General features: G+C 41.6%; 1 protein-coding gene across 2 annotated transcripts in view; it reads left to right on the forward strand.

Moving 5' to 3' along the window:
* The window catches only part of RTN4IP1 (reticulon 4 interacting protein 1), a 43,498-nt gene that overhangs the window by 11,604 nt on the left and 9,966 nt on the right, over window positions 1–21,928 (forward strand). For both annotated transcript variants that reach the window (XM_078054927.1, XM_036109659.2), the window contains exons 5-7: window positions 9,116–9,164; window positions 15,616–15,752; window positions 19,799–19,982. In XM_078054927.1, the coding sequence (XP_077911053.1) occupies window positions 9,116–9,164; window positions 15,616–15,752; window positions 19,799–19,982 (370 nt within the window). The remainder of the gene's footprint in view (window positions 1–9,115; window positions 9,165–15,615; window positions 15,753–19,798; window positions 19,983–21,928) is intronic.

The raw sequence follows: 21,928 nt of genomic DNA on the forward strand, positions 1-21,928 counted from the left end.
AGGGTTCAGTGTGTTTACTTTTTCCCTTTTTGTTATATAATTGTATTTCTGCAATAACTGAGCATCCGTTAACCAAGGTGATAGTTTAATATTGATGTCACATAATATGTCATTTGTGCCCACACTTTGATATCACTAGAAAATGTCAGATGCAATGATTGTTTTCTTACCAGCCCATCCATAGTTTCTTCATGATTTATTAAGTTGGAAAACATAGATAACCTAGGGCTCTCAAGATGATAGAGATGTTTTTAAAAATTGGTTACACCAGATATTTTTTGAAAGCAGTTTAGTCTGATGGTTATATTTATTGGTAGTGTCATGGTACATCTTGAATATTTCATGATCTACCTGAAATTCATCTTTTACTGGGAAAGTTGTACTTTACTCTGTTTGACAGAAGTATTAGAAGGTGTTAGAAATTGAACCATTCCTCTTCCACAAAATAAATTTCACTTTTAAATTGTGTATACTTGAAACTCAATGCAGTGAATTTAGAAATGCTTTTTACTGTTTCTTATTTGAGGTTAGCCTTTATGACAGTAAAATTTTGTCATGTAATTATAAATTGGGTGTCTGATTAATTCTGTTAAAGAATTAGACAGGCTCCAACTTGAAACTATTGGGTTTACCGCCCTCCCCCAACCACTGTGCTTACATGGTAATTATAATACAGCTTCCTTCCTTCAGATGCCTTCTGCCTGTTCTGCACCCCACCACCCACCTGTTTCCCCGCACTCTCCGCTCCCACCGCCCCTGTGGACTTCAGGTTTTCGTTTGCACTTGACTTACGGTTAGAGGGGTAAGGGGAAGAAGAAAGAAGCCTCAGGAGTTTACTTGCTGGGAGAAAATCGTGTGGCCAGGAGGAAGAGGAGAGGGAGGGTGGAGGCTCTGGCCAGTGTGATGCAAATGAGTCTTGCCTCGCTTCTGGACCTATTTTGCTGGGGCCCCAGGAGGGCTCAGTAGGAATAGTAGGAAACTCTTTCCTGGCACTTTGTGGTTTACAGATACGCTTTCTGGGTGACTAGGGTACCATCTTGTGAAGCTCAAAAGCCCTCTGCTCTTCGGGGCGCTGTAACTTAGCCTCCAGCCTTGCCAGTGAGCCGCAGCTGTGTCGTGTCGTGTCCCCCCCCACCCCCAATCATAGCTGACTAAGTGGCCAACCTTGTGATCTTTTTCAGTTCTTCTTAGCATTTCACCTCTCTGAAGTATATGGCACTGCTGGCCACTTACTTAAGACTCACTTTTTCCATGGTTTCAGGATACCAGACTCCTTTAGTTTTCCTGCCTTTTTGAACACCTCTTCTAATTTTTCGAGGACCCTCTCTTTCTCCAACCCTTAACTGTTGCATTCCCCCTGTGTCCACTCCATCACGGCTCTCTGTCTCCCAGAGGTCTCTCACCTGCTCCCAGCTTCTGTTCCTATTATGGTAGTTCGCAGATCTGTTTCTTACCCTAGCCTCTCTGCTGAGTTTCAGTTAGACGTCCCCTTTGTATTTTAAACTCTACTGGTGCAAGACAAGACTGCCTGCCTGCCACGCCGAGTCCTCCTCTGGATTGCTAACGTCCATTAACTGGCATTTCCCTTCAGCCAAAACCTGACACTGTTTCCAAACTCTGCTGCCTGCCCCTCCGCAGCGCAAGTCCTTGTTCGTGTCCCGTAAAATTTAGGAAGGCTGTCAAACCGGGGGGGGGGGGGGGGGGGGGGGGGGGGGGAGAAATGTCTTCCAAGTTCCTTTAATATGGGGGCTGTAAGATTTCAAGGCATTTCAGGTTTTCTTCTGCAGTGAATAGGCCTAAAATACTTTTGCATTTTAATTGACAACCCTCATTTACTAGTTTGTGGTTGAGGTCTTCCCTGTGGTGGTGTCAGATGACAAAAATAATACGTACTGACGCATTTATCCTTTACTTGAGGGAAAAGCACGCATAGATTGCAGAGCACAGTACCTCACAGGCATGAAACACCCTTCCTGAGGGAGTTGGGACAAGAGTGAGTTTTATAGGGCGTTAGAAGAGGCAGCACAGAAATGGCATGATTGCCTAGGAGGTCAGTGATTTCCTTATAAGGCTAGCAGGGCGTGTTTTCTAGGGTAAGGCAAGCTAGCTAAAGCTGAGCTGGAGGATTGTGATTGGTGTTAGGTTTCCTTGACAGTGATGCATTCTTTGTAAATGTAGACCGACTTGGGTTTAGATTTATGGCGTGGGCCAGGCCACTGCGGTGGCCTCCATTTTGTGGGTCCTGATCTACGAATTAACTTTATTAGTGGCATATTGTAAGTTTTTACAGGCCTCATAATTGGAAGAATTTTCTACAGACGAGCTTCTGGTTCTGTATATCTCAAACCTTGTTTAACCATTTTCCTCCTTCACTACTTGTATAATCTAGTGCTAGGTACCATGATACTTGGTCTTATCCTAGTAAGACAATAATTTCTTGATGCTTTGTTGTGTCAACTTAGTGGGAAGTAGGAATATTCCTGGAATCTTAAGCCAGGACAGCCTGCAATAACTTAACTCTACTCAGAAAGGACTATGAACCCCATCAGTATTATCCACTAAACCCAAAGCATTTGTATTTCCAAATCCGCTTCCCTCCCACCAAATCGGGTGTTACTTGTCGTGAGGGGAAGCATAATGGAGGGTGTAGAAATGGAAAGAGACAGAAATTTTAACTGATTGTGGTTAATAGAGAAGGAAAAATCATTTTCCCTTTCTGAATTCTCCACCGAGACCTCTGTAATAAAAGATTAACGAGAAAAACAAACGGAAGTTTATTAACATGAATACATCAGGTGTATGAGATACCTGGGGAAAATGCACTCATATGGGTAGCGTAGAGTTCAGGCTAAAATCTTTAGCTAAAGACAAAAGAGGAGAAACAGGTAGGGAAGGCCAGTTGTGAAGAGGTTACCAGGAAATGCATGGTAAAATTTGTTATACAGATTTAAGTTGGTGTCCTTTCCACTGATAAGGGTCTAATGTTATCTCTGGGGATTAACCTTTGTCCTTCTTGGTAGCTAGGAGAGGAGGTACACCTTTATCAATTTATGTCCTGCTTTAGGCTACAGAGGAAGGGCAGAGCGCTTTCTTGTATCTGCTTCTTCTTAGCTGCCTTCAGTTTAAAATAATCCTTATGCCAAAGTGGTATATTTTGGGGCAGCATATTCTGCCATCCTTCATTAGCATATCTTTTGCAAATTTTACAAAAATCTATGTTCACACAAGTATTTTGCTAGGGCTCGTCTCAGGGTCTTGTGTAAGTAAAGGGCTTGGAGCTTATGCTTCATTGGAAGGAAAATATGGTTTTCCTCTACTCTTCTAAGTTCTTGCCTGGATCCCCTGTAACAAAAGACAGATTAAAAAGGCAAAAGCACACAAATTTACTTAATACGAGTTTTTTTTTTTTTTAAGATTTTATTTATTTATTTGACAGAGAGAGACACAGCGAGAGAGGGAACACAAGCAGGGAGAGTGGGAGAGGAAGAAGCAGGCTTCCCGTGGAGCAGGGAGCCTGATGCGGGGCTCGATCCCAGGACCCTGGGACCATGACCTGGGCTGAAGGCAGGCGCTTAAAGACTGAGCCACCCCACTCCCTTAATACGAGTTTTATGTGATGGGAGACCCTCATGAGGAAATGAGGATCTAAAGAAGTGGTTAAGCCTGAGTGTTTTTATGCTATTTTTGATGAAGAGTGAAGAGTCTTCCAAAAAAAAAAAAAAAAAGTGATCAGAAGGTATGAGCTAAGCATAGTCAACTGGGAAATTTAGCAAGGCCTGTTCGTTCGGATTCCTGGCTGTACCCTTCTGTCTTGGAGATGCGGATGTCCCTGTCCTCTAGGTATAGGAGCACACCTCTCACCTGAGGGTCTTATGACCTGCTTCAGGGAAGAAGGTCAGGGAGTCCTTCCTGTACATGCTGTTTAACTTCCTTTAGCTTAAAATATTCAGTATGCCAAGGTGCCATATTTTGGGGTGGTGTGTGCTGAACCCTGTCAGCTCCATGGTAAATCTGACTATGCTCCTTCTCTCTCTTATCCCTCCTGTTATTGCCATCATAAACATTCCTTCCTTCTGTCTTCTTTTCTTCTCTCTGTTCTACACCAGATTGAAGGAACTGGTGATTTGGTATGGTTCCCACTGCTTGTCCTGTTCAGGGAGATGTGTTCCCAGTACTCCTGGTTAAAATTCTGAATTTCGTTTCCCACAGCATCGTTGTTATACTGTGTATGAGGTTCTTGGTCCATTATGGGTTAACTAAATCTTAGTAAATGGCTACCCTGGGCAGTGAGCCAACATATATAAATAGCTTTGTTTTCATGGGAAAATGTGTTTAAAGTTCCAAACAACTAATTCACACATGAACTCTTCTGCAAATTGGGGAATGTCTACATGAATTACAGAGGCTTAGAAGGGGATACAAATCCAGGCTATCTCGGCCGAGTGTAGTTGATTTGTTTTGTAGTTCTCTTCTACTTGTTCAGATTAAGTTTCTCACTCAACTTTAGGGAGTAAACTTAGCATATTATATTTTGCTATCTTTCACCCCCCCCTTTTTTTTCCAAATTTAAAAGTAGTATGAGAAATTAAAAAATGAAATTACGTATTTTCAGCATCATCCTTAGTTTTTAAAGACCATTTGTTTCTACTTATGGAAGAGTTAGCCATATTTAACTCATCTTTGTTTCTGAGCCATTAGGACTTTTTTTTTTTAAGATTTTTATTTATTTATTTGAGAGAGAGTGCACAAGTCAGGGGAGAGACAGAGGGAGAGGGAGAAGCAGACTCCCGGCTGAGCAGGGAGCAGACTCGGTTCAATCTCAGGACATGAGATCATGACCTGAGCTGAAGGCAGATGCTTAACCGACTGAGCCCCCCAGGCGCCCCTTCCATTAGGACTTTAAATAGAGGGTAATCTAATCTTGCAATGTGGCTTTTTTCCTCCCACAAGTACATGGTCTGGGGGGAATCATGAAGGTCATATACTTCTATGTTAGAAGGACCGGGAAGTATGTATAAGCTTAAATAAGATTGAAAATGCCAAGTTTTCTTTTATACTGACTCCTAGGGTGATCCTCATTTCATAGGAGATGAATATGAGGTCTGCAGATTCAGTTAGTGAGAGAGTTGGGACTAGAACCCAGGTCTCTAGATATCCAGCCCTGGCATTCTGCTTTCTGGGGCTAGGCCAGGATCTAGACATTTGAAAGCTTATTCCTCACTTCTGGATCTCAAGCTGTTTGGTAGTAGGTTTCATATGTATTTTTTTTTTTTTTTTTGCAAGGCAGTCAGGGTGTTGATGCCTTGCCTCTTACAGCTGGAATACTGACAGTGTGATTGTAGAGGGACTTAGGTGCCCAAATACTAAGTGAAAAATGACTCAGTCATGGAAGAGAAGCCACCACTGAGTTAGTACCTTAACGTATGTTTAGGCAGAATTGAGAGATTGGGCAGAAGTGACAGAGAAAATCAAATTGTAAGGCTTCAAAATGCATAAGCAGTGTAATAATTATTCACACTTTCTCCCATATTTTTTATATCTGCTACTGTCCAAACCCCACTGATTTCAAAAAGAGCTCCACATGTGAACTTAGGAAGTAAGGGCGGAACGTGATTAAAAAGCTTGGCAATTTTGAATTACAGTGATTTTTTTTTTTTTTTTTCCAAATAGAGTATTTCCTGGGCACTTGCTCTATACAATAAGCAATATTCTTCACTCTAGCAAATAGACTTCTGCTTCAATGAGGCCTGAATATACAGTGTGACCATTATAGCAAGCTGGGTAGAAAGCATTTCTGCTGTATAGCACTTCAGTGAAGGGCCACTGGGGGTAAGCAACAGCCGCTGTTTTCCCTTTGTATTGGAAGGGCTTTGAAGAGTACAAGAATAGTTAGTTCAGCCACAGGACTTCAGACCATGGAGGACTAACCCACCTTTTGCTGGCTTGAAAATTCATTTTGCCTGCTGTCCTTTTCTGGGGACTTTCTTTGAAGACGAGTGCAGGCCCTGGTTGAATCTGCACAAAACATGGAGTTTGCAGGACCAGAGAAGGACGGGTCTCCAGGTCTTTACAAGCTGACTGACTGTATGTGGTACTTCAATGGGCCTGCTCCTTGCCCCTTTTGCACTTGGGGGCGCCATCAAGTGGCGCCATCAGGAACTGAAGCTACTGTTGTAGAACCATTCCTTCTGCCAAGCACTACTGTGAAACATTTTTGCTTTTTTATTTGGAGGAATAAGACTGCTTTGGATCAAGAGTTATGGGGAAGTGAGGAACTGACAACAATAAGGTTGGAGATGTATCTGGCAGTTGAATCCTTAAGCAGCCATTATATTTGGTATCCTCTTCATCCTGGCCTTCCCAGGGCGAGAAGGAGACATGAATTTCAAGTGTTTCTTCATTGGAGGAAATTTTAATGAGTCTTCCAAATAGCCGGCTGATTCCCTCACTTGAGCTAGTAGCAGTTGTTGTCTTGATTGCAGCATATGATGCTGATTCGGATGACTGTTAAGAAACATCAGCCATCTGCTACATCCAGGGTAGTGTGCCTAGTCCTGGGCCTAAGGTCTCTGCCCTCGAAGCCTTCCAGAATAGCTTGGGATGCAAGTATACGCATGAGAGTTAACAACCTGGCAAATGCCAGACGTGTGGCATTGATACCCAGTTTGGCGTGCTCTTAGGGGTGTTGTGCAGGAAAGCTGGGACTTCGCTTTAAGGGCCAGAGACATCCAGCAGGCAGCGAAGGCATCTGAGAGTCTGAGGAATGGGCCAGTGTGCACAAGACTTGGGCATAAGAGTGAGGGGGCTAGGGTGACTGAGATGGAGAGGTCTTTTCAGAAAGTGGTGAGACATCAGAGTTGAGATAAAGATTAGATTGTGAAGGATTTAAGTGAGTGCTTGACTTGTTACATTTCTATAAATAGGAATGGGCCAGAATAAGAGTAGAATATTTCCTGGATGAATTAAATTTTTTTTTAAGATTTTGTTTATTTGAGGGAGGGGGGAGGAGGGAGGGAGGCAGAGAGAGAGAACATGAACAGGGGGAGGGGCAGAGGGAGCAGTTGACTCTCCACTCAGTGTGGAGCCCTATACAGGGCTCCATCCCAGGACGCTGAGATCATGACCTGAGCCGGAGGCAGATGCTTAACCGACTGAGCCACCCAGATGGGGGGTGAGGCAGTTTTAATGCTTTCTACCCTCTACCTCCCCACTTAAGAAGTACTCGAGCTATTAGTGTATGAATTGAAGGATTTTAGAGGAGTTCATCTTTATATTTTTTCCATTCTATGCAATTTATAATTCTTCGAAAATTAAAAGTAATTTTTCTGGAAGGAACACAATTTACAAGGAGACTTGTTTTAATTACATTTAGTGGTATTAATTTCAAAGGGAATAGCTGGCTCAGAAATTTTAGTAGTAATTTTTAAGATCTAAAGGGTGAAGAACAGCCTTCTGTGTGATTTGGGTAGGAGAGAAGAACACAAAATGAAATGAGGGTTAGGATTGTAGACCGAATGCATGTCCCGAGGTTCTGTTCACTTGCTAGAGATAGGTGGCAAAATTCTCTGCACTTTCTAGCCACCAAATCAAAGAGGGACCCACATATTTGGCGAAACTGGAGCTGAGAGAGAGGAAGTCATTTTGGGTTGGGACTGAGCTGATGGGAACCCAGGACTGGCGTGTTAAGGGCGGTGGGAGAGGCATGGAATCCAAACCCCCAAAACAGTAAAACGATATAGGCTGTTAGAGGGTATCAGTGACAATAAAATGGGACCGAAGGTAAGATGAGGAGTGCAGACAGAGTGAGGGAGAGAGCCTTGAGGATATGTGAGGAGCAGGGAGTCCCTCTGAAAAGGCCCTGACATGGAAGACTTGTCTCGCACGTTCCAGGAGCAGCAGGGGAGGCCGGTGTGGCTAGAGTAGAGTGACTGAGGTACAGAGCTGAGGAGATGGGGGCAGAGAGGGAGGGAAGGGGGGAAAGGGGGACCCACAGCCAGCAGCTATGAAGTTTACAGTAACAGATAAATAGAAGTTCAGCTACTCCCACCATGTGGTCTTTAGAAAAATGTTTTTCTGTGCATACTTAGAAAGCAAATGAAGAATTCTCTCAACAGTATCTCCTTAGCTAATGTGGTACCAAACATTAAACGCTTTTGATAATGTCCCTCATTCTGGGTGGGTAGCATAACACCAAAGTGCAGTTCAATACAAGTGATTTTCTAGGGCCCTGAAACTGAACAGTTCAAATAGGCAATTCTCTGGTGCTCTAGCTTCATTGAAGAAGAAAATGTAAGAATACGTAAAGCAGTGATTCTTGACTAGTGATTCTCTTTCGGGTCACATACTTTTTTGGGAAAATCAGTCTAGATCCCTCTCCTCCCCAGTGCAGGCCTGCAGAATCCCACCAAATTTTGCATGTTACCAGAGTCAGTTCACAATTTCAGAGGGTTCACACCCCCATGCACCCAACCCCAGCTCATCCATAAACTCCAAGCTGAACACCCTTGGTCTAGAGGGACAAGAAGGCTACAGTAAGCAGATGTAGTAAAAACCTGGAGCCCAAGGTTGTTTGTGCTGATAGGACAGATTCATCTGCTTTAACAGGAAGCCAAATTGAGGATAAGATTGATTTCCATTTATGAAAGTTGATGAGCTTGTCGGGACATGTCTGAACAAAAGACATTTATTCCACTTTGGCAGGAATGTGGTCGGGAATGTGATTTTTCTTAGAGAGCTACTGAATCTACTGTAACACACTAAAAAAGGATCCCAAAGCTCCCTCCTATAGAGAAAGCTATGGTAATTTTAGCCTGGAAAAATTGTAAGGCAGATGTTACCAAGAACCGTCTGCGTGACTTAAAAAAAAAAAAAAATATGTTGGTATTTTTGGTATTTGGTATTCTTGGTAAAGAGTTCATAGAATGTTTAAGCATTTATAGATTCTTGGTGAACCTAAGATGAAAATCCTTGTGTAATATAATCTTAGGAAGATGAATGATTATTTGCTTTTGGGATTATTTATCTTTGAGCCAGCTCATGTTGAAAACCTCTTATTTATTTATCCAGTTATGTTGACCTAATATTTTCATTAATTGTAGTTTCTTTTGCATTGCAGTGTTTTAATCCTGGGTGCTTCAGGTGGAGTTGGTACTTTTGCTATACAGGTAAGACAGTTTTTTTAAAGTCTTCTGACTAGAAAGAGTATGTCCATGAATTTATAAATTCACATATTAGAAATTATTTTTTCTTAAAAGCTGAGAGAAAGCTAGGTTCAGTAAATTCATTGTAATTTCAGCTTGCTCTTCTAAGAAGGAAACTTCCTAACATAGAAGGAAGCATTAAACTTTCCAGTGGTTTAATATATGAGTTAGTTTGTGGATATCCTCTATAGCAAATGTAGCAAAGCTTTTAGGGAGGAAGGCTGGGGACAGTGTGGGTAGATGGCAATTTGGTAGAAATGAATAAGCTGATTCTAAAATGTATATAGAAATGCAGTGGCCAAAATACGGTAAAGATGGCACTATTCCCCCAGTGTGATCTACAGATTCAGTGCAATCCTATCAAAATGACAATTGCCTTTTTTGCATAAATGAACAAGCTGATCCTAAAATGCGTATGGAATTGCAGGAGACCCCCAGTTGACAGTCTTTAAAAAGAACAAAGTTGGAGGATGCATATTTCTCGATCTTAAAACATAATACAAAACTACAGTAATCAAAACATTGTGGTACTGGCATAAAGATAAACATATAGATCAATGAAATAGAATTGAGCATCCAGAAATAAAACCATACATCTATGGCCAGTTGATTTTTTTTTGACTAGGATGGCAAGACCATTAAATATGGAAAAGAGTAGTCTTTTTAATTTAATTAATGGTGCTGAAACAACTAGATATCCATATCTAGTTGGACATTGGATCCCTACCTCACATTATATGTGAAAACTAAACCTGGGTCAAAGACCTAAATATAAGAGCTAAAACTATCAAACTTCTAGAAGAAAACATGAGTAAATCTTCATGACCTTGGATTTGGCAACATATTTTTAGGTATGACATCAAAAGCACAAGCAACAGAAGTAAAAAAAAAAAAGATAAATTGGACTTCATCAAAATTAAAAACTTTTGTGCATCATCAAAAGACACCATCAAGGAAGGAAAAAGATGACACACAGGGAGCAAATCTTTGCAAATCATTTCTCTAATAAGGGTATAACATCCAGAATATGTAAGAATTCTTACAACTCAACAAAAGACAACCGCATTAAAAATTTAGCAAAGGACTTGAATAGACTTTTTTTCAGAGAAAATGTACAAATGGCCAATAAGCCCACAGAAAGATATTCAGCATCATTAGTCATTAGAAAAATGCAAATCAAAACCTTAGTGAGATGTCAATTCACACCTACTAGGATGGCTATTAAAAAAAAGCAAAAAGAAAGAAAATGGAAAATAACAATGTTGACCAGGATGTAGAGAAACTGAAACCCTTGTCCACACGAGTGGGAATGTAAAATGCTGCAGCTGCTGTGGAAAACAGTCTGGCAGTTCCTGAAAATGCTAAACATAGGATTACCATATGACTGGGCAATTCCGTTCATTCATAGGTATATACCTGAGAGAATGAAAACATGTTCAGACAAAAACTGGTACACATGGGCGCCTGGGTGGCTCAGTTGGTTAAGCGACTGCCTTCGGCTCAGGTCATGATCCTGGAGTCCCGGGATCGAGTCCCGCATCGGGCTCCCTGCTCTGCAGGGAGTCTGCTCCTCCCTCTGACCCTCCCCCCTCTCATGTGCTCTCTCTCTCAAATAAATAAATAAAATCTTTAAAAAAAAAAACAAAAAAAACTGGTACACAGATGTTCATAGCAGTATTCATATTCCTGGTAGCCGAAGAGTGCAAGCAATCCTAATGTCTGTCAACTGATGAATGAACAAAATGTGGTTTATGCATTAGTGAAATCTTATTCAGCCATGAAAAAGAATGAAGTTCTGGTGCGTGATACAACATTGAGAAACCTTCAAAACATTATGCTAAGCGAAAGAATCCAGACACAAAGGTCACATCTTGAACGATTCCATTTATATCCTGTCCGGAAGAAGCAAATCCATAGAGTTGGAAAGCAGATTGGTGATTGCCAGGAGCTGGGGGAGAAAGAAAGGGGGAATGACTGCTTAATGGGCATGGGGTTTATTTTTGAGGTGAGGAAAATGTTCTAGAATTAGACGGTGGTGGTGGTTGCACAACATTGTGATGTACATAATGAATTGTACACTTTAAAATTGATGAAATGTTGAATTTTAAGTTTTTATATGAATTTTACCTCAAACAAGAAAACAAAACAGTGCCCTTAGCTTCCAGAAACGGGATGGCACTAGTGGTGGTTCCCATTATGGTTGAATGTTTTTTAACTGACTTCTGGGGGAGGGGGCTTGATTAAGCCTCCTCAATATGCAGGGAGAGGCCCTTTCTGCAGTATGGGCCTAGTGAGCAGACTCAGAGGCTCTGCCGCATCACTTTCCAGGAGGGAGACTTTGGGTGCTATGATCTCCCATCCAGACCCCATCTTGGATCCTTTGAGGACCCAGATAGTGCTGGAGTTTTCCATCTACCTGCTAACTAAATTAGGGGAAAGGGGAGAGGACTCCTAGGGGATGCACACACACCTTGATGTCTTTTCAGTTCATCATTTGATACTGCTATGGTCTAAATGTTTGTATCCCTCCTAAATTCCTGTGTTGAAGTCCTAATGCCCAATGTGGTGATATTAGGGAGGAGGGCCTTTGGGAGATGATTAGCTCATGAGGGCTCTGCCCTCATGAATGATATTAATGCCCTTATAAAAGAGGTCCAACAGAGCTCCATAGCCTTTCCACCATATTGAGGACACAGCACTGGCTACGAATCAGGAAGAGGGCTGTCAACAGAATGTGACCATGCTGATGCCTTGATCTCAGATTTCCAGCCTCTAGAACTGTGAGAAACAGATTTCTGTTTATAAGCTACCCAGTCTGGTATTTTGTTAGCGCGGCCCAGACTAAGACACCCAGGGCCTAGTCCAGATACTGAGCAAATGTAGGTTAGTGAATGACTAAGTGGAAAAGAAAAGAAGGAGGGAGGGTGGGAGGAAAAGAAAAATACCATATCCTGTTGGTTAGAGTGTAAATTGGTACAAGCACTTGGAGAAATCATTTGGTACCATCTACTAAATCTGAATATGAATTGCCCTGTGGCAACCCAACAGTTCCACTTTTATGAATATACCCTATAATTATTTGCACAGTTAACATGCATGTTTGCCAAAAGATATGTACCAGATTAGAGATATCATCTACCAGTGGAAACAACTCAAATGTTCGTCAGCAATGAAATGGACAAGTAAATTGTGGTATATTCTTATGCTGTAATATTATATAGTCATGAAAACAAACTAGTTGCACACAATAAGGTACATGAATGTCATGGGCAGAATGTTAGTGAAAGAAGTCAGACTGTATGATTCCATTTAATGACATTCAAGAACAGGTGAAACTAAAGAATAGTGTTTAAGGATGCCTACCTAGAGAGTAAACCTTTTATTTATTTTATTTTATTTTTTCAAAGGAGTGGGGTGGTGGCAAAAAGGGTCATGTAATAGTCCGGATGGTGGTGTTACTTCTAAAGGAGTGAGGGAGCTTTGATTGGGAAGGGGAAAGTAAGGATGCCCAGGAATATGGCGCATGTTGTAGTTTTTAATCTAGAGTGATGCTTATAATACTGTTTGCTTTGTAATACGTTTATATTCCATGCACTTATCTGTGGGTTATATTTTAACAAAAACATTTTAATAAAATAAAAATAGTAATAGAAAAGTATCAAGGTTAGATCTCATACAAAGTTATTATGAGAATAAAGAGTAGAATAACATATCTACAGACGATAACACATCAGAAAACATGCCCACTAAGACAGATCAAATGTAACTTACAATTTCTAATTTTTTTTAACCCAGTATGGGTTTTGAACTCACAACCCTGAGACTAAGAGTCACATGCTTTACTGACTGTGCCAGCCAGGCATCCCCAAATGTACCTACAATTTCAAAGTAAGTTTAAAAAAGTAAAAGTATACAAGACATGAAAAACAAAACAAAATAAAACTGAATTGGGAATACTCAAAAATATGTTAAAGTAAACAAAAATTATTTATCAATGAAGACTAAACTAGAAGGAATTCAATAGCAAATAAACAGAACACATAATGCTGCCCTAGATAGTAGTAGAATGTATAAATAGGAAAAATTTTAAATTACAAAAGAAACCAAGAAAAACAGATTCAAGAGGAAATGCCAAATATTGAAGTCAGGAAAGAAGATTGATATATAGGTAGTAAGAGGCTCTGAAGAGGAAAACCAAAACAAGGGAACAGAACAAATACTAAAATCTGTAATTCAAGAAAATTCCCTATTTTCTTGAAATTAAAAGATTTGAAACTACATATTAGATGACCACAGTGCTTATCTAAGAACATGGACCTAGATTGAGCAATATCAAGGAAAACCCTAGTTAGTAAAATTACCGGCTTTCAAAGAAAAAGAAAAAGGGGCTCCTGGGTGGCTCAGTCGGTTGAGTGATCTCAGCTCAGGTTTTGATCTCAGGGTCGTGAGATGGAGCCCCATGTTGGGCTCCACACTGGGCATGGAGCCTACTTGAAAAAAAGAAAAAAAATCCTTGGGACACTTAAAAAAAAATTGTGTGACTTAGAAGTAAAATTAGATTAACATCAGACTTTTTGACAGCAGTGCTTTAAGGCCAGGGGGGAAAATGGAGTAACATATTTAAGACACTCCAGCAAGAATATACTAAGACTATACTAATTTTATATACAGCAAAACTGGCCTTCATGTATAAGGTCACGTATGAACTGTTAATAACTTGTAAGAACTCGGGGAATATGTTCTTATCCTTTCCTGAGAAATGTACTAGAGTATGAGCTTCTGACAACCAAAATGACTGAGAGACATCACATTAAGGGCTGATGGTAAATGTTAAGTGTCAATTTATCTGTAGAACTAAAACCAAGGGCTTAGAAAGAGAGTACATTGTGTAACAGCCATATCCTCTGACAAGGTAAATACAGCACAACTATTTATTAAAAGCGGGGGAAAACTGGGAGAGCATAGTTAAAATTCTAATGCTTTCATTAATCAGCTCTGTAGTATTAATACTAATAGTGTTAGTATTATTCAGAGGCTATTCTGTGTATTATATACAATAAAACAGATGGATATTTGTAGCATATTTTAATTCTGTCACCCCCTGTGTCTGACAGCCAGGATTTTAGGTGTGGAAGGAAGGAGATACAGAGATAGCAGGAAAGAAGTTAAGTAAAAGCTTCGTAGTCTTAAATTCGAATTGGAAGTATCAATATGAACTCAAGAGATACTTTGTGTATGTAAAGCTATCTCTTGATAGATAATTGCTCACTAAAAGAATGTGGGACTTCTTGGAGAAATGGCAGATTCTAGATCTAGGGCACAAAATGTACAAGAATGAGCCTAGAACATATTAAGTAGCAAGAAAACCTCAAAAGACTACTTGAGTCGTATCAAGGAGACTTAGGAGCCAACTTGAAGAAACTCTCAAAGCTGTGACAATTTGAGCTTCAATAATAGTAATACAATGGATTAAAAACCTTCAAGTACATTTAAATCCATGAGTTCCTATATATTTTTTTAAAAAATGGTCACTTTTGGGGACGCCTGGGTGGCTCAGTCAGTTAAGCATCTGCCTTTGGCTCAGGTCATGATCCCAGTATCCTGGGATCGAGTCCTGCATTGGGCTCTTTGCTCAGCGTGGAGTCCGTTTCTCCCGATGTCCCTCCCCCTACTCATGAATGTGCTCTCTCTCTCTCTCTCTCTCTCTCTCTGTCTGTCTCTCTCTCTGACAAGTAAAAACCTAAAAAAAGTCACTTTTGGAAAATGATAGGGAACCAATTTATTTTATAAACTGGTAAAGGGGAAACAGTTACTCGTCTTGCCTTTCCTATATGAATTGTGCACCTGAATAAGCAAAATAATATATGAGGAAAAGTGTTTCTTTATAAAAGTATTTCAACTACAAATGAAAAAAAGAATTAGAATATCACTGTTTTGCAACCGCCATTAAAACAGCTGCTAAGATCTTAAGAACAATGACCAGACAACATGTGCCTCCTGCGATTTTGCTACACACTATCCATAGTCTGGTAAGGAGATTGAAACAGAAATCACTGGACAAAGAAGCCTGTAGAATTGCCCCCTGAGTGTGCAGTCAGAAATCCCAGACTCTGGGAGACTGTGCTGGTCACAAGGCCCGGATTCTTCCACAAATAAATTATAAGAAAGTGAAGGGCTAGAAGAGGAGCCTATCGTGTAAAGAGAGACTTAAAAGACCTCCTATTTTTATTCTTGGTGAATCAAAGTTTAATCATTTTTACTAGGTCTCTGACAGGTGGCTTCCTGCAGTTCTTGTTAAGACGAAGCACTTGGAGTTCTCTCGAGAGGAGTCTGAAAAATGTACACATGGGTGCCAACTATTTTTAAAACACGCAGTGGGTTTTTCTACTTTCCCCCTCTTTTTTTTTTTGGACAGGTAATGAAAGCATGGGGTGCTAATGTGACAGCAGTTTGCTCTCAGGATGCCAGTGAACTTGTAAGGAAGCTTGGGGCAGATGATGTAATTGATTACAAATCTGGAAATGTGGAAGAGCAGTTGAAATCTTTAAAACCGTATGTATTAGGACATTGTTCACGTTGGGAGGTGGGAACAAGGACAATTGATCGTGCAGGTCTGAATGGTTTGGTGACTTTGTAATCACGTTGGAATCTTAAAAAAGACTATAAAAATACCCCATAAAGAGTCATTTGGGGTGGTTTCTGTTTGAATTCCAGATGTTCATCCAGCACAGTGACATGATGTGGTATGTACTGAGGAAAATATTTTGCTTACATGGTCTTTTGTTAATTTTTAAGTTAACTTGATTTGTAAGAGGTCTGAAGACAAAATTGGAAGGTGTGGTCTATTTGGTGGCATCTGTCACCACAGGAACAAATAGAGCAGTGCATGAAAATACTTGATTAGCACTAAACATGCTTTCAGTGTTTGGGCTTAACAAGGGCATCAGAGAAACAAAGTCAGTAGAAATATTGGTAATCAGAGCGCTGTGGATGTTCTCAGTGAATCTGAGTGCCAGGCTGTGGTTTGGTTTAATGTACCAAACAGGAGCAGACTCAGTGATTCATTCAGACTCTGTTGCTCCTGACTGCGCTTTGGGCAGAAATAGCGTGCTTATTAATCTGGTCTTCATCTAGCCAAGGCAGAACTGCAGCTGAGAACACAACTGAGGAGTGTTTGGAAAGATGTTTTGCTGCTTTTTCAAAGGTTTTTCCCTTTTTCTGTTCATTTTCAGAAGTCAGTTATTCTTGCCCACTTTGAGTAGAAGTATACACTCGACCCCTGAACAGCGTAGGGGTTAGGGGCACTGACCACCATGTAGGCGAAAATCTGCGTATGACTTTTGACTTTCCCAACACTTAATTACTAAATAGCCTACTGTTGACCAGAAGCCTTACCAATAACATAATCAGTCCATTAACACATATTTTGTGTGTTATATATATTATATACTGCATTTTTAGAATAAACTAGAGAAAAGAAAATGTTACTAAGAGAATCATAAGGAAGAGAAAATATATTTACAATATGTGTTGTGTGTATTGAAAAAAAATCTGTGTATAACTGGTCTTGTGCAGTTAGAACCTGTGAATGGGTCGATTGTATTTTCATGGGTTTAAACAAACAAAAGAAAACAGAAGGGAGCCCCCGTTGGACACTACGTAGCCTTTCTTAGCCAGTAGTACCCACTCCCGACACCGGTGTGACAGAGCAGCCCCAAGGGGTTGCAAAGCCCTATTCCTCCAACTCTGCAGCACCTGCCCTGCCAGGCAGGGTTACAAACATGCCCTGCAGGTATGGTGCTGAACAAGACAGACCCCACCCCCCCAGCCCCGCTCCTTCCATGGGGCTTCCATTCTAGTCAGGGGTGTGTCAGTGATAAGTGCTCTCAAGAACACTGATATAGGGAAAAGAGGAAAAAAAATGGGGGGGAGGATGTTTTAAAAAGGGGGGTTTAAGGGACGCCTGGGTGCCTCAATCAGTTAAGTGTCTGCCTTTGGCTCAGGTCATGATCCCAGGGTCCTGGGATCAAGCCCCGCATCGGGCTCCCTGCTCAGCGGGGAGCCTGCTTCTCCCTCTACCTCTGCCTGCCTCTCTCTCTCTCACATACACACACACACACACACACACAAATAAATAAAATCTTTAAAAGGGGGGGCTGGTTTAAGAAGGCCTCTGGGGCACTGAAGCAGAAGGTTTACAGAGCAAGCCAGGAGAATAGGATTTTTTTTTTCTTTTGGTTCCCGGCTGTATCCCTCCACCTGGAACAGTGTAGTAACATATGGTAGGTGCTCGATAAAAATTTGTTTGATGCATGATTGAGGGAATCTAGGAGAAGAGCACTTGTTCAGGTCGAGATAACAGCAAATATAAAACCCCCGTGGCAGGAACCCGAAGGGATTGAGGAATCCCATTGTCCCTTGCAGAAATGTCGTCAGCTACTTCCTGCCTGTGCATCAGGACCCCATCTTTCTGGGCCTGTGACAGCTGGCTTCTAGATAGTGGAGTTTCAGTTCATCTCCTGTCTTCTGCTGCTTCTAGGAATAGCAGCATGAGACTGAGGCCGAGGCCAACCCATTCCTCTCTATCTACCTTAAGTTTTATGCATGTCTGGAATTTGTCACCAGAGAACAGAGACCCTGACTGATGGAAAGCTGAAACCTACTCAGGCTGGCCCCCAGAAGTATGCTACAGTTTGCCCCTCTGCCTCTCTTGCTGTGGTCCGTGGTCTTGCTGCTTTTGCTCACTCTTTTCTGGTAGGGTAATCTCTCTAGCTTGCAGATGCCAGGCTGTTACTTTTATTTATTTATTTTTGACCACTTCAGTTACAGTTGATCTTTGTAACCTTTGCCTGGAGTTTGGCCTCTGAATCCACCAAGAATACATTTACTTCTCCTTTCCAATAGCAGCTTTTTCGATTTGAATCTTAGAATATTACAGCAAGAAGGGGCTTTGAAATCCTTCGGTCCAACTTGGTCATGTTATCGTTGAGAAAGTAAGGGGCAGAGGACTCAGGAGTTTTTGCATGCTCAAGGTCAGGCCACTTAAGCATTAGTGGAAGAGCTGAGTCTACAGCCTGTCTTCTCTTTCAGGCCGTGCCTGTTCTAGAATACCAAGCCGCCTGTAAGTTTTATTTCAGTTAAGTATCATCTTGTTTGTTTATTCAAAACTTGGGAATGAAATAGAAACTTAAACTGATAAAAATAATTTTCTGTTCTTTTCTAATGAGAAGAGTAGTCATCCAGTAAGGTCATTCTCCTTTCCTTCAGTTTTTATTTGTCCTTCTGCAGTTTGGTTCCATGAAACGCAGGCTCAAGATCCACAAATTTGGCCAAAGCTGATTTTAGAAGTTCTGATGTTTGATGAATTTAGAAGGGAAAAAGGATTTACCAAAACAGAATTCATTTATTAACTTGCTTAACTGATAAGCACACATTTTCTTTCTTTCTTCCTTTCCTCTCCCCTCTCCTCCCTCCCCCCCCACTCTCCTTTTTCCTTTCCTTTCCATTTGAGAGAGAGCACATGCGCACAAGCAGGGGGGTGGGGGGAGGGGCAGAGGGAGACGCAGGCTTTCCGCTGAGCAGAGAGCCCAACTCAGGGCTCCATCCCAGGACCCTGGGATCATGACCTGAGCCAACCGACTGAGTCACCCAGGCTCCCTAAGCATGCATTTTCTAAATAGATATTTGTTTACAAAAATATTTAAAAGCGTTCTTGGGTTTTATCCCCTGTAAGTGGAATGCAGTGATTACAGCAGGTTTAGATTGGATTTAAGGAGTTGTGTGTCTTAGTTCCTCAGTTCATAGGACTGGGTTTTGAGGGCATGTTAGAGCAGAATTGAAGACTGAGAGCAGATTGTTGATTTCTCTGTACATTGTCCTGATGCTGTGTGAAGCCAAAAAGTAGGAGTAAATTCCAGATGAAGAGGATGCTTCTATAAGCAGTTCTGGTTATGGAGGGAATAAAAGCAAATCATTGTATGGGTGAAAAGCTTTTATACTTTTCTTTCAAGTATTCAAGTGCACTAAAGAATACTTTGACTAAAAGAAAGCTTTGCAGTTTTCCATAAAGCTGAGGTCAGGGTGTCTCAACCTTGGCAAGCTTGGTTTCTGAACGATATGGACATTTTGGACTGGATAATTTTTTGTTGTGAGGGGCTGTTCTGTGCATTCTGTGTATAAACATCATCCCTGGCCTCCAGGTGCCAGTAGTTCCTTCCCAACACCTCCCCCAATTGTGACAACTAAAAATGTCTCTAGACATTGCCTAATATGTCCCCTGGGGACCAAAATTGCCCTCGGTTGAGAACCACTTGTTTCAGTCATTCTTAAAGTCTTGGAAAAATGATATGATTTTATGACCAAAAAAATGAGTCACATTTGACCTATTTTGGAGAAAAGCCAGAGTGCATGAGTGGGAGTGCCCTGTTGCCCTTGGTCAAAGCAAGCACCCCTCTGCTGGATGGCACGGTGCCGCGTGGCTAGTGAGCGGTTGTTGAAATAAACCCCATCGCTGACTGTCGATGGGAAGGAAGGGGGATTGGAACCTTATGTAAAGACGGACAAGGATGTTTTGATTTGACTTTTTTTTCTCTCTCCAGGTTTGATTTCATTCTTGATAATGTTGGTGGATCCACTGAAACATGGGCTCTAAATTTTCTCAAGAAATGGTCAGGAGCCACATATGTGACTTTGGTGACCCCTTTTCTCCTGAACATGGACCGACTGGGCGTCGCGGACGGCATGCTGCAGACAGGAGTCACCGTGGGCTCTAAGGCATTGAAGGTAGGGGGGAGGTGTTGGTGGTGAGAGAAAGCAGGTGCCTCCTGCTTCTGGAACTGGGTTCCCACCTAGCCAGGCTCTTTCGTCTTGGACGCAGCATGGCGCAGTGGCTGCAGTACGGACTCTGCCCTCACACACCGACCAGACTCCAATTCTGGTCTCCGCTTAATAGCCGTATAACTTGCAAGTTACTTAATGTCACTAAGCCCCAGTGTCTTGACCTCTAAGATGAAACTAATAGGGTATCTTCCTTACTGCGTGTTGTAAGGATTAAATGAGATAATCCACATAAAGAATTTGGTTACAATGCCTAGTACATAAAACTTATTAAATATTCAGCTTTATTATTAGCAATTACCTTTCTTGATTCCATCTTCCTTCTTGCCTATACCTGATGGTCTTCTCTCTGTTTCACCAGCCTTAACACATACAGGCTCTTGTATGTGAGGGCGGAGGCTTTATTAAGACAGGATAGAGCTGGTTGTTTTCATGGTAGCCGCATTGGGATATGCCAGTGATTTCTAGACCAGGGCCTTCAGACCTGTAGAGGTCCATGGGCATTTTTTTGAATTTCGAAAACCTGAAGGGAATTGTGTTCTTACTTTAGTAAGACCACAGAGGCAAATAGAACCATCATGCTTTTTCTAGAATTATATCAACTTGTCCTAACACTGCGCATCCCATGTGAGTCAGATACTCTAGCTGTTGATGGCATTCTGGGTGTTTCTGAGACTTAGTCTGCCTGACTCTGCTACCTGGGGCCACTGTTACCAGAGCCGTAAGGAGCTACATCACTCAGCTGAACAAAGGCAGCGTGTGGTGGGCCTTGAGGACGAGCGCACAACAGCCGTGGTCGCGGGGCTGACGGCGGAGCCTGAGCGTCGCTCTCTACCTGCCTAACACCGGAGCCTGTTGTCCTCACGGTGGGGACAGGCTTAGATCATTTCATGTTATCCACTCTTGGTAACTCAGATCACTGGCTTGAAATCTGTATTAATGTTGAAATGGTATAGGTGATAGGCCAAAAAAAAGGAGATAAAGTCTATTTTTTTAATTAGACAAAATACTTCAGATTCAGGCAAAAGACAGTAAAAGTTTCCTCAGTGAGTAAAAAGGTTGTGAGTCATTATGCCAAGCTGACCAACACTGACCCGTACATATGGAATGAACGGCTCAGTGATTAGCTGCTGCTTCTTCTAGAAATTCTCTTTGGGACCTTTTTGAGGGTGAAATTTAGGACTTTGGCCTCTTGAATTCCATGAACTAACTACATACTTAGAGGGCGGTGACAGTGGAGACCACTGCTCCACTCTTAGGAAGTGTGTATGTTACTAGAGGTGAACAAACCAGGCCCTGTACTCGAGGTTCTTCATTTTCATCTGATTCAGGCGGCAACCGGAAACGGTGTCCACAGGGCACTTCGGTGTGGAGAAAGGAATCTTAGCTGTCCTTTGTCTCTTCTTTCTCTTTTCAGAAAACCCAGGCTTTCCAAGTGCTTCAAAACATAAATTTAACTTTTCTTTACGATTTCACAGTTTGTACTTCAGTGAGACCTCTTACAAGTTAACCTTCTGAGTTGTCCTCTGAGAGTAAAACAGGCATCTTCTCTTTCCTCCTACTTGAAAGAGGATAGTGGTAATCTCATGTGAAAACCTTTTAAGTAGTTTCTGATGTCTTTCTGAGAATGTGCACAGTTAAAGCCTCATTGTAATGCTCCAGACTCCTGCCTGCTTTGGTTTACTTTGTCCTGTAATGGCCTGGAAAAAATACACAGGCCCCTTAGAGCAGAATATAAAAATTCTGCTGTTGCCGACCAAAAAGTTTCACTTTACAGGGCAACATGCTGTAAAGAATTACAGACATGGCATTTTTGACCATTGCTGTTCTTTTCTTTAAAACCCTAAACAGTTACCAGAATGTTTTAATTGTCTGAGGCTGGGCCTTAGGGA

This window comes from Halichoerus grypus, chromosome 9, assembly GCF_964656455.1.
Source record: "Halichoerus grypus chromosome 9, mHalGry1.hap1.1, whole genome shotgun sequence".
Taxonomy (NCBI): domain Eukaryota; kingdom Metazoa; phylum Chordata; class Mammalia; order Carnivora; family Phocidae; genus Halichoerus; species Halichoerus grypus.